At 34.8% G+C, this 15,862-nt stretch overlaps 1 protein-coding gene across 5 annotated transcripts in view; it reads left to right on the forward strand.

The window, feature by feature from the left end:
* Positions 1-15,862, forward strand: part of DOP1A (DOP1 leucine zipper like protein A) — a 79,200-nt gene that overhangs the window by 4,141 nt on the left and 59,197 nt on the right. For all 5 annotated transcript variants that reach the window (XM_017882618.1, XM_017882619.1, XM_017882615.1 and 2 more), the window contains exons 4-6: positions 7,987-8,157; positions 10,518-10,707; positions 13,718-13,816. In XM_017882618.1, the coding sequence (XP_017738107.1) occupies positions 7,987-8,157; positions 10,518-10,707; positions 13,718-13,816 (460 nt within the window). The remainder of the gene's footprint in view (positions 1-7,986; positions 8,158-10,517; positions 10,708-13,717; positions 13,817-15,862) is intronic.

Genomic DNA, 15,862 nt, shown 5'->3' on the forward strand with positions numbered 1-15,862 from the left:
TTTTACTCTCTCTATAGATACACAAATAGTATAAAGAAAATGTATTGCTAAACTATTTTATACTTTCTGCACTAAAAACTACAAAATTGAAAATTCCTTAATGATTAGAAGTTTTCAGTTATCACTCTTTGTTTTGTTTTGTTTGAGACGGAGTCTCGCTCTGTCACCCAGGCTGGAGTACAGTGGCAGGATCTTGGCTCACTGCAAGCTCCACCTCCCGGGTTCACGCCATTCTCCTGCCTCAGCCTCCCCAGCAGCTGGGACTACAGGCACACGCTGCCACACCTGGCTAATTTTTTTGTATTTTTAGTAGAGATGGGGTTTCACTGTGTTAGCCAGGATGGTCTTGATCTCCTGACCTCGTGATCTGCCCACCTTGGCCTTCCAAAGTGCTGGGATTACAGGCATGAGCCACCACGCCTGGCCTCAAATATCAATCTTAATATTTGAGTTAAGTGATTCAGAAAAATGTAGAACAGTCTTTAATGTCTTTTTGTTTTTTATTCTTAGATACCATTTATTAAAAGTTTTCCTTCAAAGTTGTTGAGACTATAATACATTCTACCTTTTTAAGCTTGAAAACTGGCCTGAGAAAAAGATAGGATACCTTGATCTCTCAGCAACTTTCAACATCATTGACTCTTCTCCGCTTAAAACAGTCTTTTCCTTTGGCTTTCATTGTACAACATTTTTCTGTTCAGTTACTCTTTCTCAGTGTCCTTTACTAGTCTTTCCTCCTTTACCCAAACTCCACACAGAGTTTCTTAGGGCTCATTTAGTGCAGCACCTTCTTGTATTTTCACTTTGTAATCTCTCGTTAGGCAAACTTAGCCATACCCATGATTTATTTTTTATTTTAAATTTTACTGTGTACATTTAAGATACGCAACATGATGTGAGATACCTACAGATAATGAAATAATTACTATAGATAAACAAATTAATGTAGCCATCATCTTACATAGTTACCTATTTTTTGTGTATGTGACAGGAGCAGTTAAAATCTATTCATTTAATAAAAATCCCAAATAAAATATTATTAGTTATAGTCTTCATGTTGTACATTAGATCTCTAGATTTGTTCATGTGACGTTTCCCATTTCCTCCTGCCCGTGGTAACAACTGTTTTATCTTCTATATGCTGACTCCCAACTGGACATTTCCAGTGCTGGCAGCAGCTTTAAACTCCTGCTTGCTTGACATCTCCATACAGATCTTGAAAGGCAACTAAAGTTCAACCTGTTTAAAACTAAATTTTCCTCTTCTCCTATAAACCTGACCTTCCTGCAATGTACTATATTAAAGCTCAATAAATGGTATCACCATCTATCCATTTATACAACCCTCAGATTCGAGAGCTGCACTTGTTACCTTGTTTTCCCCACCCAAGTTTTCCCACCTCTGGTGTACATAGTCTGTTGTTCAGAGTTATGTCTCATGGTGGTTAAGAGAAGAGATGGTAGAGTCAAACTATCTCTGTTATCTTTGGCCTTTGTCCTCACCTGTTTGTGTTTGTGTCCTCACTTGCACAACAGAAATAAGATTATCAACCTCATAGGGTGGTTAGTGGAATTGAAAGACTTCATACATGTAAAATGCAGTGGGCAACTTATAGTAAGTTCTTAATACATGTTAGCTACTATTCTGATATATGTCTCAAATACATCTACTTCCCTGAACCTTCACTGGCAGCATGCAGTCTAAGCATCATCTCTAGCTTGGGCTTCATCGCTGACCTAACATTGATCCACCATCTGTTCTTATCCTCTTCTACCCTGTTCTCCACATAGTACCAGTGTAATCTTTTTAATATATTAAATAATGTTACTCTCTTGCTAAAAAGCTCTATTGACTTCTTCTCAGCACACTTAAGAAAAAAAATAAGAAAAAGGCTTTAATATGGCTTTGAATAATTCCTGAAGTACTATGACCCTGGCTCTGTCAGTGACCTCAACTCTTAATAAACTAAAACTAAACTATTATTATTTTCCCCCCAATTTATTCCACTCAGGTCAACAAGTCTCTTTGCTTATTATTCCTCATTTTCTTTGCTATTCTCTTGCTCTGTAATTCTCAAATCCAGGTCTCTGATCAGATATCAACTCCTCAGAAGACTTGCTCAGTTATTGTCTGAAATGGCCCTTCTTCCACATTTTTATCCCTAGTATTCTGTTCCATTGTGATGTGTTTTTAGGTAGGTTTTTTATTATTATTTATTCTGTTGGTATTTGTTGGACTTTAAAAAAATCTATAAATTGGATAGAAAGGAATGAAATAATGGCATTCACAGCAACCTGAATGGAATTGGAAACCATTTTTTTAAATGAAGTAACTCAGGAATGGAAAAACAAACATCGTATTTTCTCACTCATAAGTGGGAGCTAAGCTATGAGGATGCAAAGGCATAGAATGATACAGTGGACTTTGGGGACCTAGGAGAAAGGGTGTAACGGGGTGTGTGGTAGTAGACTACACTTTGCGTACAGTGTACACTGCTTGGGTGATGGGTGCACCAAAATCTCAGAAATCGCCACTAGAGAACTTATTCATGTAACCAAACACCACCTTTTCCTCAAAAAACCATTAAAAAAATTTTTTTATTCGATGAATTGATGCCTTTCACCCATTTTGGAAAATTTGCAACCACTATCTTTTGAGATTGCCTTCACATCTGTTCTCTCCCCACTTATTAGGTCTTCCTACCATGGCTTCTCCATCTCTTAACCATTCTTTGTATTTTCTAACTTTTTGTCCTGCTGTGCTGCATTCTCAGGAATTTCTTCTGACCTAGTTTCCAGGTCACTAATTCTGTCTGTCTCTTCTTTTTTTAACCACTTAACTTTTCTTTTAAACTGTTGATATAATTTACATTCAATAAAATGAACAGATCATAAATGTTCAATGTGTGGTAAGTTTTGACAAATTTAGTCAGTTTTGTAGAATTTTGTAGCCACCATTCAAAATAAAACATAGAACATTCTTGTCAATGCAGCAAGTTCCCTCCTACCCCTTTCTAGTGGAAACCCCTACTATCCAACTATATGTATTTCCCTCATTCTGCAGCTTTTAAAACTTTCTAAATGGTATTTTTGAAGAACCAAAAGTTCTTTATGCTGTCTTTTGAAGAAAGTTTTTTTTAGTTGATTTATCAACCTTTTATTAAGTAGTCCTTTTTGCTGCTTATGTAAGGAATCTTTGCTTGGTATATTGCTGCTAGAATGTGGAATTACGAAGGTGTTTTTCTGTATTGACATTGTATTCAGAAACTTTGTCAAGTTCACTTGTTCTTTCTAATAGCTTTTGGAATTTTGAGATATAGTCACACTATCTGTGAATGGTGAGTTTTCTCTTCCGATTTTAATAATTTTATATCTTTTTTTGCCTCCTTAAATATTTTTGAAGGTTCAATCAGCCTTTCATTTCTGGAATATATCCAGTTGGCTCATGATTTAGAGTCCTTTTTTTTTCCCTGGGTTTTTTTTCTTTTTTTTTTTTTTTTTTTTTTTTTTTTTTTTTTTTGGAGTTTTACATCTTTGTTTAGTAGAGAATGGCTATGATTTTACATTTTATCTAATTTTGGTTTCAGGTTTATGCTAAATTTCATATTCTCTTATTCCGTTTTGTGCAACAGTTTTCATAACATTGGTGTAATTATTTAGGTTTTATCTGAAATTTATCTTTGTGGGAAGATTTTATTATAGATTAATAAATTACAGATTAATTTCTTTAGTAGTTATGATACTATTCAAATCTATTTATGTCAGTTTTAGTGAGTTTTTTCTCTCGAAATTTGCCTGTTCTTACTAAATTTTTAGATGCATCAGCCTAAAGTTCATAATATACTCTTATCTTTGTAACATGTAGGATCTACAGTGATGTCTCCTCTTTCACTTTTGACATTGGTGACTCAAGCCATCCTTTTTTTTTTAATTGATCAGTCTTATCAGGAGTTTATCAATTTTCTTAGTCTTTTTAAAAACCAACTTTTAATTTTACTGATCCTTTCTTCTGTGTATGTGTTTACTCTCTCATTTTTACTCAGATAAGCCTTCTCTGACCACCTTATTTAGAACCTGCCTCTGCTCTAGTCTCCTTGTTATTCTCCTGTAACTTTTTCTCCTCTGCTGTAACATTTATCACCATCTGATATGTATGTATGTGTTAAGAGATACAATAACCACGCAATTAAAATATGTACATATATACTCTCCAAAAAATAAACTTTATGAGGTTAAAGAACAAGGATTTCTTACTATGCTTACTATGATTAAGTGCTCTATTCTCAGTATCCTGAGGAACTGACAGATAGTAGACCCTTAATAAATATTTGTTTAATGAATAAAGAAATGCTATGTGTTATACTCAATTCTTTGATATTTTAAAATATCATTAAAGAGAAATGAGCAAGGAAATATTATTAAAGAGAAATGAACATGAATGTCTTTTTTTTTTTTTTTTTTTTGAGACGGAATCTTGCTCTGTCACCCAAGCTGGAGTGCAGTGGTGCAATCTTGGCTCACTGAAACCTCCGCCTCCCAGGTTCAAGCAATTATTCTTCCTCAGCCTCCCAAGTAACTGGGATTACAGGCGCATGCCACCACCATAAAAAAATACCCAGCTAATTTTTGTATTTTTAGTAGCGACAGGGTTTCACTATGTTGGCCAGGCTGGTGTCGAACTCTTGACTTTGTGATCCTCCTGCCTTGGCCTCCCAAAGTGCTGGGATTACAGGCATGAGCCACTGCGCCCAGTCAAGCATGGATGTCTTAAAGATAGTATGTAAAGCCAGTAAAGATATTTTTAATAGTAGTAAATAATACATTCAAAGAATGATGTTAAGTGAGCATTGCCAAATCAGTGTTGCATGTAATTATCTAATAATTGGTAGATTTTCCTTTCTTAAAGCAAGATTTACATAATTCATGCCTGCTACTTTCTACCTCTTAACAGAAAGTTTAAGCAGCACAGTTATTCTTCAGTTGTAGTATACCTATTTTTCTCATCAGTATGTTACATAAAATTAAATCTAGAATACCATTTCTAAATATGGCAGATATTCTTGTACACATACACACACATGTTATGGAGTAAATGATATCATTGTTCTATACTTTTTTGAAGTATAACTATTTTAAAAACTAAAGTTTATATTAAATGTAGATATGATTATTTTAATTAATGATTTTTTCATTTCAAGGTTTACGGTTTAACATAATTAAATACAAATACTTTTAAAGTTCTATAACCTATTACATGATGTAATACCATATTGCCTCTTCAAGCGTATTTCTTTTTAATGTGATACAGTGCACAAAGATGTTACTAAGAAGGCTAAAAGTGGAGTTTGAATGCCTTAAAATATTTAGATGAGTATGTAAAGTGAGCTTTTGGTAATATAAATCTGGATTGCAGATTAGACAGATACTGTAGAGCAGTCAGCATGTAGGTGGCAGTTGAAGCCAAGAGAATAATTGAAATTACCTAGGTACATTGTAAATAACAAGGAGGAAAAAAGGAATGAGGACATTTTGAGAGTATTTAGGAGTTTCAGTATTTAAATATCAGGTGGGGGAAAGCAGCCTGTGAAAAAGAGTCAGAGATAGAAAGTGTACCAGGAGGCTGGGCTCAGTGGCTCACGCCTGTAAATCCCAGCACTTTGGGAGGCCGAGGTGAGTGGATTACCTGAGGTCAGGAGTTCAAGACCAGACTGCCCAACATGTCAAAACCTCATCTCAACTAAAAATACAAAATTAGCCGGGTGTGGTGGTGGTGAGTGCCTGTAATACCACCTACTGGGGAGGCTGAGGCATGAGAATCACTTGAACTCGGGAGGTAGAGGTTTCAGTGAGCCAGTTGCACCACTGCACGTCAGCATGGGCAACAGAGTGAGACTACATCTAAGAAAAAAAAAAGGGAAAATGTACCAGGAGACAAAGCAGTCCTGGAAGTCAAGAAGGAAGGGTGCTTCAAGAGAATGCTCTGGTTAATAGTATCACATGTTAAATTAAATAGGATAAGGTCTGAAGATAGAGCATTGGATCTGGTAGTTGGTAGACATTGGTGACCAAAATGAGAACAGTTTCAGTGGAGGGAGTAGAAGTATCGTGATTGATTAATGATGGAAGGTAATAAATAGAAGAAATTCATATATATATTTTAATAATTGATAGAGAATGGTAGCTTTAAGCCGGAAGGTTAGTTGAATAAAGATTTTGGGATTTGGTTATTGCTGTTACTTTTTTCTTGTTTTAGAATTATGATGAAATCTGTGAGTACATTTGTATTAAAAAGCAAAGATGTCAGTTCAGGAAGAAAAAAATTACAGAAAAGAAAAACGATAATGGATGAAGCAGGTCCCTGGACAGGCGGGTCATGGCCCTGGGCACATGGGAGAAAAGGTAGCCTGGAAGAGACTGAGAGACTATGGCTGTATCTTTAGATCAAACAGTACCTAAAATGGGAGACAGAAAAGTAGAAAGCTGAAGCCATTCTTACTTGATGATTTCTGTTTTTTATAAACTGGGAGCAAGAGAGATTCCTTATTCATTTGTTCTTCACTTGCTAAGTACAGGACATGGTACTTGAAACTTAGGATACAGAAATAAAAATATAGTCATGATCCTTTGTTTTCTGATATTTACAGTCTGTTGGAAAAGACAGACATTAAGCAATTCAAATAAAGAATGATAAGCGCGTTTTGGTAAGTAAATATTGTGTACTATGAGAACATCAAATAGGGGACCTAACCTAGTCTAATTAGGAGATAGTCTCTGTAAGGAAATGGCTTCTTAGGCTGAGGCCTGAAAGTTTGGGAATCCCCCAGACAAAGAGGGTGTAAGTAAGGGAGTGAGAATTGTATCTGTCAGAGCAGCATATGGAAAGGTATGGGCACTAAAAAGAGCATAGAAGGTTCTGAAAGGAACTAGAAAGGAATTCTTCAGTATAGCTGGAGCAGAGGGTACAGGAGTAAAATTGATGAGTATATATGGACTGTTCAGAGGTATGTAGTAGCCATTTTTTAAAAGACATTAAAGGCCACATTGGCAATGGGAACTCAGTGAAAGGTTTTACCAAGAGCTGCTTCAGGGCAATAATGAACCAATACATGTTAAAACATGAAGAGCAAGATATGATAGCAGCTGCTTCTAGGTAGCTATCTGGTAGAGACACAATTTGTTATATTCAAAAAATATCTAGGAGAGTGACTTAGAGAACTTGATGACTTTGATAACTGATTGCAGGTTAGAATAGAAAATTATTATTTTTTTTTTAATTTTTGAATCCAGGGTCTCACTCTGTCACCCTGGCTGGAGTACAGTGTCATGATCACAGCTCATTGCAGCCTCTACCTCCCAGGTTCAAGCAGTCCTCTACTCTCAGCCTCCCAAGTAGCTGGGACTGCAGGCACATGCCACTGTGCCCAGCTAATTTTTATTTTTTGTAGAGATGAGGTCTCACTATGTTTCCTGAGCTAGTCTTAAACTCCTGGGCCTAAGCAGTCCTCCTACCTCAGCCTTCCAAAGTGCTTGGATTACAGGCATGAGCCAACTTAGCCAGGTTAGAGTAGAAGATTTTTAAAGCTACTCATGAGGCTGAGGCAGGAGGATTGCATGAGTCAAGGATCAGTCCTAGATTTATAGCTTTTGGTCAGCCAGATAGATAGTGATGCCATATTTTGACGTGACAGTTATTACAGGGAAGGCACATGTTTTGCTGGGGCACATCAGGGGAGAATTCTGTTTCGGAATTGTGAAATATTAGGACTTTGTGAAACAGCTAGGTAGCTATTGGGTTTATAAGTATAAAACCCAGGTGAGAGAACTGGTCTGGTTTAATGGATGTAGTCATTAATATACAGGTATCATTTTACGCCAATCAGTATAACTTTTTCATCAGAAATAAATAAAATATACATATAATTGTGTATGAATTAATATTGTATAGTTATTTTGCTTCCCTCTCCTCTTTTTTTTTTTTTTTTAATAGTTCTGGATTATTTCCTCTTCTTGCAAATGCTGCCATGTCTGTGAAACCAACTTTGCTCAGTTTGTATGAGATATATTATCTGCCTTTGGGTAAAACACTGAAACCTGGTCTACAGGGATTGCTTACTGGTATTCTTCCTGGCTTAGAAGAAGGATCAGAGTACTATGAGAGGTAAGATCGTATTTGGTGCAGTTATGTAATTGAAGTCATGGATTTGTCAGTAAGCATATTTAGGTAAAATATGTTTTAGCATCACAAATGAATTATTCTAGACAGTTCAGTATATCACGTGAATATTTCTATAGCAATGAAACATTATAGTTTAGTCTGTGTATCATACTGAAAATATAGCTAGTGGTAAAAGCATAGACTTCGGAGGTGGATGTAATGAGTTGAAGTCTTGCCTATACAGACAGTGAGCTTAGGGAAGTTTTCTTAATGTCTGAACTTTATTCAGTTTCCTCATCTTTAAAACAAACATAATATCCTTTTATTTGTGTTATTCTAATAGCAAATCACCTAGTCCTTTGCCAAGCACATATAAGTCACTCAAGAAAATTGTGACTCATAATTTAAAATAATATAACAGATAGGACATGTAGATTAGTGATAAGAATGGAAGATTAGTCCATGCACTAACAATTTTTAAGTTGCTAATGGGGAAAAATAGCTTAGTACCAGTGCAGTGCTGTTTCACTAGCTGTTGACGTGGTACTCTTGATATCTAACTGTTCAAATGAAGTTATTTGATCTGTTTGGACCCTATTATTATTTTTGGGGAGTTGAAAATTGTAGGCAATGCATGATGGCATTAAGTATCTCTAATATCTCATTACTAATATTCTTATTAAAACACTGAGTTGAAGTAGCAAAAATAGAAAATACCAAACTTACTTTATGAGTAGACATAATTATTTAAATATTTTATTCAAGTACATTGCCTAGTTACTGTTTTTCAGCTGCTCTCATCATGCAGTACGAATCTAATTCTTAATATATTGAATTACCTTTTTAAAGGCTCCTTGGGGAAAAAATAATTTTGTCCTCAAAAGAAATCAGTTGTTTTTTTTTTTTTTTTTTTTTTTTTTTTTTTTTTTTTTTGAGACAGAATCTCACTGTCACCCCGGCTGGAGTGCAGTGGCCTGATCTCAACTCACTGCAACCTCTGCCTCCCAGGTTCAAGTTCAAGCAATTCTCCTGTCAGCCTCCCGAGTAGCTGGGATTACAGGCACCTGCCACCACGACTGGCTAATTTTTGTAGTTTTAGTAAAGATAGGGTTTCACCATCTTGGCCAGGCTGGTCTTGAACTCCTGACCTCATGATCCACCCCTCTCGGCCTCCCAAAGTGCTGGGATTATAGGTGCGAGCCACCGCATCCGACCCTCTTTTATTAATTTTACTTTTTTACTTATTTGCCTACAGTTTCATAAATGTAATATGAATTATTTCATTTAGCTTGGAAATCAGTTTTGTTTAAAATAGTTATTTTTCTCTTAAGGAAGCATGGACTTGATACCACTTATAACTCTGCTAGTTACAATTAAAAATTTAACATAGAAATTGAATAATGATCCTTATAACTGTGGTATCCTATGATTTATCTTGTTAATGTTTTGCTAGGTATTCCATATAAGTTTTATAAAAGAATTTGTAAATGTTATTCTTTTACCACATAGATAAATTGAGGCCAGAAGAAATTACAGTGTTAAGTAGCAAGTAAACAGTATGACTCATCAAATTCTCTTCACTATACTACAGTGTAATAGACTTTTATGTTACTGCATTGTTTATCCTATGTTAAAAATAAATCAAGAGTAATTTTTTTCAACTTTTATTTTGGATTCAGAGAGTACATGTGCAAGTTTATTACTTGTGTATATTGCATGACGCTGAGGTTTGGGGTTTGGATGATCCTTTCACCCAGGTAGTGAGCATAGTATTCAATAGGTAGTTTTTAGCCCACCCCCCCACTTCTTCCCTCTTCTAAAAAGTAATCTTTAACTGTATTCCTTATTAAAGTGGTAAGGCATCTTTGATTTTATCATAGATCTAATTCATTAAAGTTTTAAACTTTTAGTGTGTGATTTCAAAAGAAAGATTTGAAATGTCCTTTTAAGATTTTGTAGAAAGTCAACAGAACATCTATTCTACTATAGGATTACTATTAACTAAAATGTATATGATATTTTATTACTTAGAGTACTTTAACAACCTAGTGAGGTAGATAGGTCTTGTGGTGGAGTGTTTTGTTGTTGTTATTCTCTTCATTTTACAGATGAGGAGACTGAACTTTTAAGAACAATGAAGTGACTTCCTCAACATATACAGCTAGTAAATGGTGGAGCCAGGACTTAATTTCAGTCCTCTGACTCTAAAGTATATTCTTCTTTCAGTCTATCACACTTATTTCCAGGGTGGGACATATGACTGTAACATGGATGTCTGCATACATTTTTGGAAAAGAACGATTTATTTTTTAAAATATGAGACTAAGTGTTTCCCTTCTTAAACCACTTTATTTATACCTCAGAACAAATACATTGTTGGAAAAGGTTGCTGCTGCTGTGGACCAGTCAGCATTCTACAGTGCCCTGTGGGGTAGTCTTCTCACCAGTCCTGCTGTGCGTTTACCTGGAATCACGTATGTTCTTGCCCATTTAAACAGGAAGCTTTCTATGGAAGATCAACTTTATATAATTGGCAGTGATATTGAGCTAATGGTAGGTCTAAAAATATGGTTGCTCATTTCACAAATATTTCTTTAGAGCCAGACACTATTCCAGACATATATTGAGGATTGTATAATGAACAAAGTTCCTATTTTCATCGAGCTTACATTTATCAAGGAAAATTAAAGGCCAAAATAATAATTATTGTTTTTAAAAGCTTAACTCCAGGCCTCCAGTGATCCTCTCACCTTGGCCTCATAGCCTTCTTTATAAGAAGTGAATTTTAGATAAAGTAATATAGCCAGATTCCATATGGAATTTATGTGAGAAGATGTACTAAAACAGATAGTGAAAGATAATAGGAGGAAAAATCACATTTATTACTTACTTATACAGTATTTTCTTTTAATTTCAAGATTAACAAGAGAGGGCAAGCTTTGTATCTCTAGAGTGCTATACTCTTAATAAGAGCAAGGAATACAAAACCCTCAGGGATCATTTTGAAAAATTAAACAATTTGATTGATCATAATTTACTTTTTCCCCATATGATTATGACATTACTGATATTTTAATGCATATTTCTGGTTAGATTTATTGAAGTTAATTTATGTACACCAAAATTAGCCCTTCTTACACTGTAGAGTTACCTGAATTTTGGCAAGTACATAGAGTCATATAACCACTATTGCAATCAAGATACAGAATATTTACATCACCCTAAAAAGTCCTCTGTGCCTTTTTTTTCAGTCACTCCCCTTCCTCTACACTCCCAGGCCCTTAGAAACACTGATCTGTTTACTGTTTCTATAGTTTTGTTTTTTCTAGAATGTTACATAAACCATACTGTATATAAGTGGACTCATTTTTTGTGTTCTTTAAATCCATGTTGGTCAGGCTGGCCTCAAACTTCTGACCTCAGGTGATCGACCCACCTCAGCCTCCCAAGGTGCTGGGATTACAGGCATGAGCCACTGCACCTGGCCTGTGTTCATATACCATTAATCAGCTGATGGACATTTGGGTTGTTTCTATATTTTTTGGCTGTTAAAAATAATGCCCGATTGAACACTCATGTATGAGTTTTAGTATGGACATGTGTTTTCGTTTATTTCGGGTATACATCTAGTAGTGCCATTTCCAAGTTTTTTGGTAACTCTGTTGAACTTTTTGAAGAACTGGCAAACTTTTTTCCAAAGTGACTGCACCAATTTTTATTCCCACTTGCAGTCTATGAAGGTTTCAGTTTCTCCACACCATTGCCAACACTTGTTGTTGTCTTTTTTATCACAGTCCTCCCAGTGGGTATAAAGTGTTCTCATTGTCGTTTTGAGTTGCATTTCCCTAATGACTAACAATGAACATCTTGTGGTTGGTTATTGGCTCTTTGTATATCTTCTGTGAATAAATTTCTATTCAAATCCTTTGTCCTTCTTAAAATTAGATTATTGGCCTTTTGTTGTTGAATTGTAGGAGTTCCTTATATATTCTGGATATTAAACCCTTGTCATATATGATTTGAAAATATTTTCCCCCATTCTGTAGATTGTCTTCTGACATTCTTGATAGGGTCCCATGAAGCAAAAAAGTTTTAATTTTGATCAAGTCCAGTTCATCTAATTTTTTTTCTCTTGCTGCCTGTGCTTTTGGTGTTATAGTTAGGAAACCATTATCTAATCCAAGGTACCAGAGATTTACTCTTTTTTCTTCAATGTGTAAGTTTATTAGAAACTGCCAAACTGTTTTCCAAAATGGCTACACTTTTAAATTCAGGTTTTAAAGTATACTGTTACATTTCTTTTAATGATTTAATGGAAATTTTAAGCAAATCATTTTTTACTTATTTAAACAAATGACACACATGGAAAATACTTCCCAAATATCACAAAGGAGTAATTCTTTCTATATTCAAAGAACTACTATAGATAAATAAAAACAAGTCGAAATGATCTGAACATCTATTAATTTAAAGGAAATAAAAATAATTCAGACATAAAGAGATGATCAACACTTGTAATAGAAATAAAAGTTTACGCTACACCAAGGCCAGTTTTCATGTCAGATGGGCAAAAATACAAAAAGAAACACCATATGTATATATATATTATATCTATATATACTATATATATTTGGCTAAGCATGTGGAGGAGAAACAAATTATCATGTAAAACTGGTGGGAATATAAGGTGATAGAAACCTAATATAAAGCATTATGCTGTGTATTTATTGACACAGTCTCACTTTGTCACCCAGAATGGAATGCAGTGGCACAATCTTGGCTCACTGCAACCTCCGCCTCCAGGGTTCAAGTAAACTCCCTTGCCTCAGCCACCTGAGTGGCTGGGATTACAGGCATGCACCACCACACCCAGCTAATTTTTGTATTTTTAGTAGAGACAGGGTTTCAACATGTTGGCCAGACTGATCTCCAACTCCTGACCAAGTGATCTACCCACCTCAGCCTCCCAAAGTGCTGGGATTACAGGGGTGAGCCACCATGCCCAACAGCATTATGATGTTTAAATTGTAACTGCACATACCCCAAGACCTGGCAATTCTATTTTGAGCAATTTATCTTACAGATGTATGTTATGTAAGTATTATATATTGCAACATTATTTACAATAGTGTTTAGAAATGTATAAGTCCGCATGATTAGAAACTTGGTTAAATAAATTAGAGTTCATGTATGAAATAAAATACTTTGGCCATTAAGAAATGAAGCTCTTTGATAATAAGGAAAGATCTCTAAAACATGTTAAATGAAAAACGCAGGTTTGGAATATATGTATGGTGTTTTTCTTGTATTTGCAGGAAATATTCACTAGTAAAACTTGCCTACAAAACGGAAGTTGGATAGTTAGAAGTTGTGCTGTATAGTCTTATGTACTTCTTAATTTTTAAACCATCATGATATATTTACTATTCAAAATAATGTAAATATCTTTAATTATTGATTAGATCCTCAGAAGCATACTTTTGAGAAAATGAAGAGTTGTTACATTTTCATGGCAAAAAATTCTCAGCTAATAGACAATAGATTAAAGATGCTGTTATTTCAGGTAGAAGCAGTAAGTACTTCGGTGCAAGACTCAAGTGTACTTGTACAGAGAAGCACACTGGACCTCATACTCTTCTGTTTTCCTTTCCACATGAGTCAGGTAAAATATTAACGCTGATATTATTATAAGGCATTCTTGGAAAACTATAGATTGATAATGTATAGTTATTTTTTAAAGGCATGTGTGTTGAATTCTTGTATAAATCAGTAAACGCATAGAAAATAAGTTCCTTTTAAGGAGTGGAATTTGTTGTGAAAAAAAAAAACCTAAAGATAAAAGCTTGACTTATTTGATAAGAATATGGTAATTGAAGTAGATTATTTCATACTTTTGAAAAAAGTTGTAACATATAAAAGCAAGAGGTTCTCTATTGCTAACTCTGAGTAAGCCAAGACTGAGACCCAGGCCTTCTACCCAGCCATCATCTGTACTGATGTTATGTTATCTTGTTTTGGTGATTTTAATATGCATGCCAGACCCTTAGCAGAGTTGACTACAACTTAAGAGCCACATGTTTAGTCTCTGTGATATTCTATAGTACTTTTATTACAAATAAGTGCAACTAACTTGACAAATCATAAACGAAGTTCATTCCTAGAACTTAATTTAATCAGTGCTCTCATTTTAAAAGAAATGATCTAAATTCCTTTGAGTTCTAAACCTTTATTTATTCCTAAAAGGACTATTATTTGAGGTTTTCATAAGAACTGCGATGAACAGATAACTGTAGTGAATTTTCATTATGACTGGCCAATTTTTTATTCATTATTTTATTAACATTTTCTTTTACTTTATTTAATTTGATATTGAAATATTAGTAACTAAATAATTCTACACTTCATTGTCTATACTTTCCCTATTGGAACATAAACTACTCTGTTTCTATTTTGAGACTTTCACCCTTCAACCAAGGGACTTTATTCTGCCCTCTGGCTTTTCACAGAAACAACTATTGAGTCATCTCAGCAAAATCTAAATTCAGCAATGCTCTAGTATAGGGATGGCCAAACAGCCCAAAAGTTTAGAAAGGTTTTGCTTTTTTAAAGGCTTAGAAAACATAGAAGAATATGGCAAAGCAATGTATGTGATCTGAAAGTCTAAGATATGTACTGTCTGGATCTTTATCCAAAAAATTTATTGACTTTCACTCTTAAACTTTTCCCATTGCTTTCTTACCTTCCAGGCATTCAACATCATTAGGCCCTCAATTGACAGATGTCTCAACAAGATCTGAGGAATTAAGTCATAGTAGACTCAAGAGTAACTTAATTTGTAATCTTAATATATCAGTGTTTCGTAAGCTTTTCTCAGCCTGTACTTTCTTACTCTGCCTTCTCTGTAATCCTGTCAGCCAAAATGTTCTAGATTCTTACATTCTATAATATGTATTATGAAAACAATAGCTTCGTTGAATGTTTTTTAAAAGTATACACCCAATTCTAATAATCTTATAATTCTAATACTTTTCTCCCCACTACTCTACCCAATTCTAATACAGTTCTCCTTCTAACTGTATCAAACTGAATAAGAATTATAATGTAGGTACCTTAGTGTTCCACTTTCCCTCTTTCTATGTCTTACATATAATAGAATACAATCCGAGTATGGATTTTATTATAATTGTGACTTAACAGTGCCTTCATTACCATATCCCAAAAGGATGATTGCTGTTAGGAACTTCAGCAGTGAGATGGACTGCTACACTTCTTTGTTTCCTGGAAAGCTCACCCAAATCTGTAGTACTTACACCTTTGAGATTATAATAGACTTTTTTTCATATTAGAAATAGATGGTGATATCAGTTGTAATCAAGAAGCAACTTCTTTTTTTTAAACTTAGCTTTTAATGGACATGAATTGTATATTTATCCTGTACAACATGATGTTTGAAATATGTATACATTCTGGAATCTGTACATTGAGCTAATTAACATTCATTACCTCACACACATTTTACAGTGAGAACACTTAAAATGTACTCTGAGCAGTTTTAAGAATACAATACATTGGGCCGGGCGCGGTGGCTCAAGCCTGTAATCCCAGCACTTTGGGAGGCGGAGAAGGGTGGATCACGAGGTCAGGAGATCGAGACCATCCTGGCGAACACGGTGAAACCCCGTCTCTACTAAAAAATACAAAAAACTAG

This window comes from Rhinopithecus bieti, unplaced genomic scaffold (genome assembly GCF_001698545.2).
Source record: "Rhinopithecus bieti isolate Rb0 unplaced genomic scaffold, ASM169854v2 scaffold_13551, whole genome shotgun sequence".
Taxonomy (NCBI): Eukaryota; Metazoa; Chordata; class Mammalia; order Primates; family Cercopithecidae; genus Rhinopithecus; species Rhinopithecus bieti.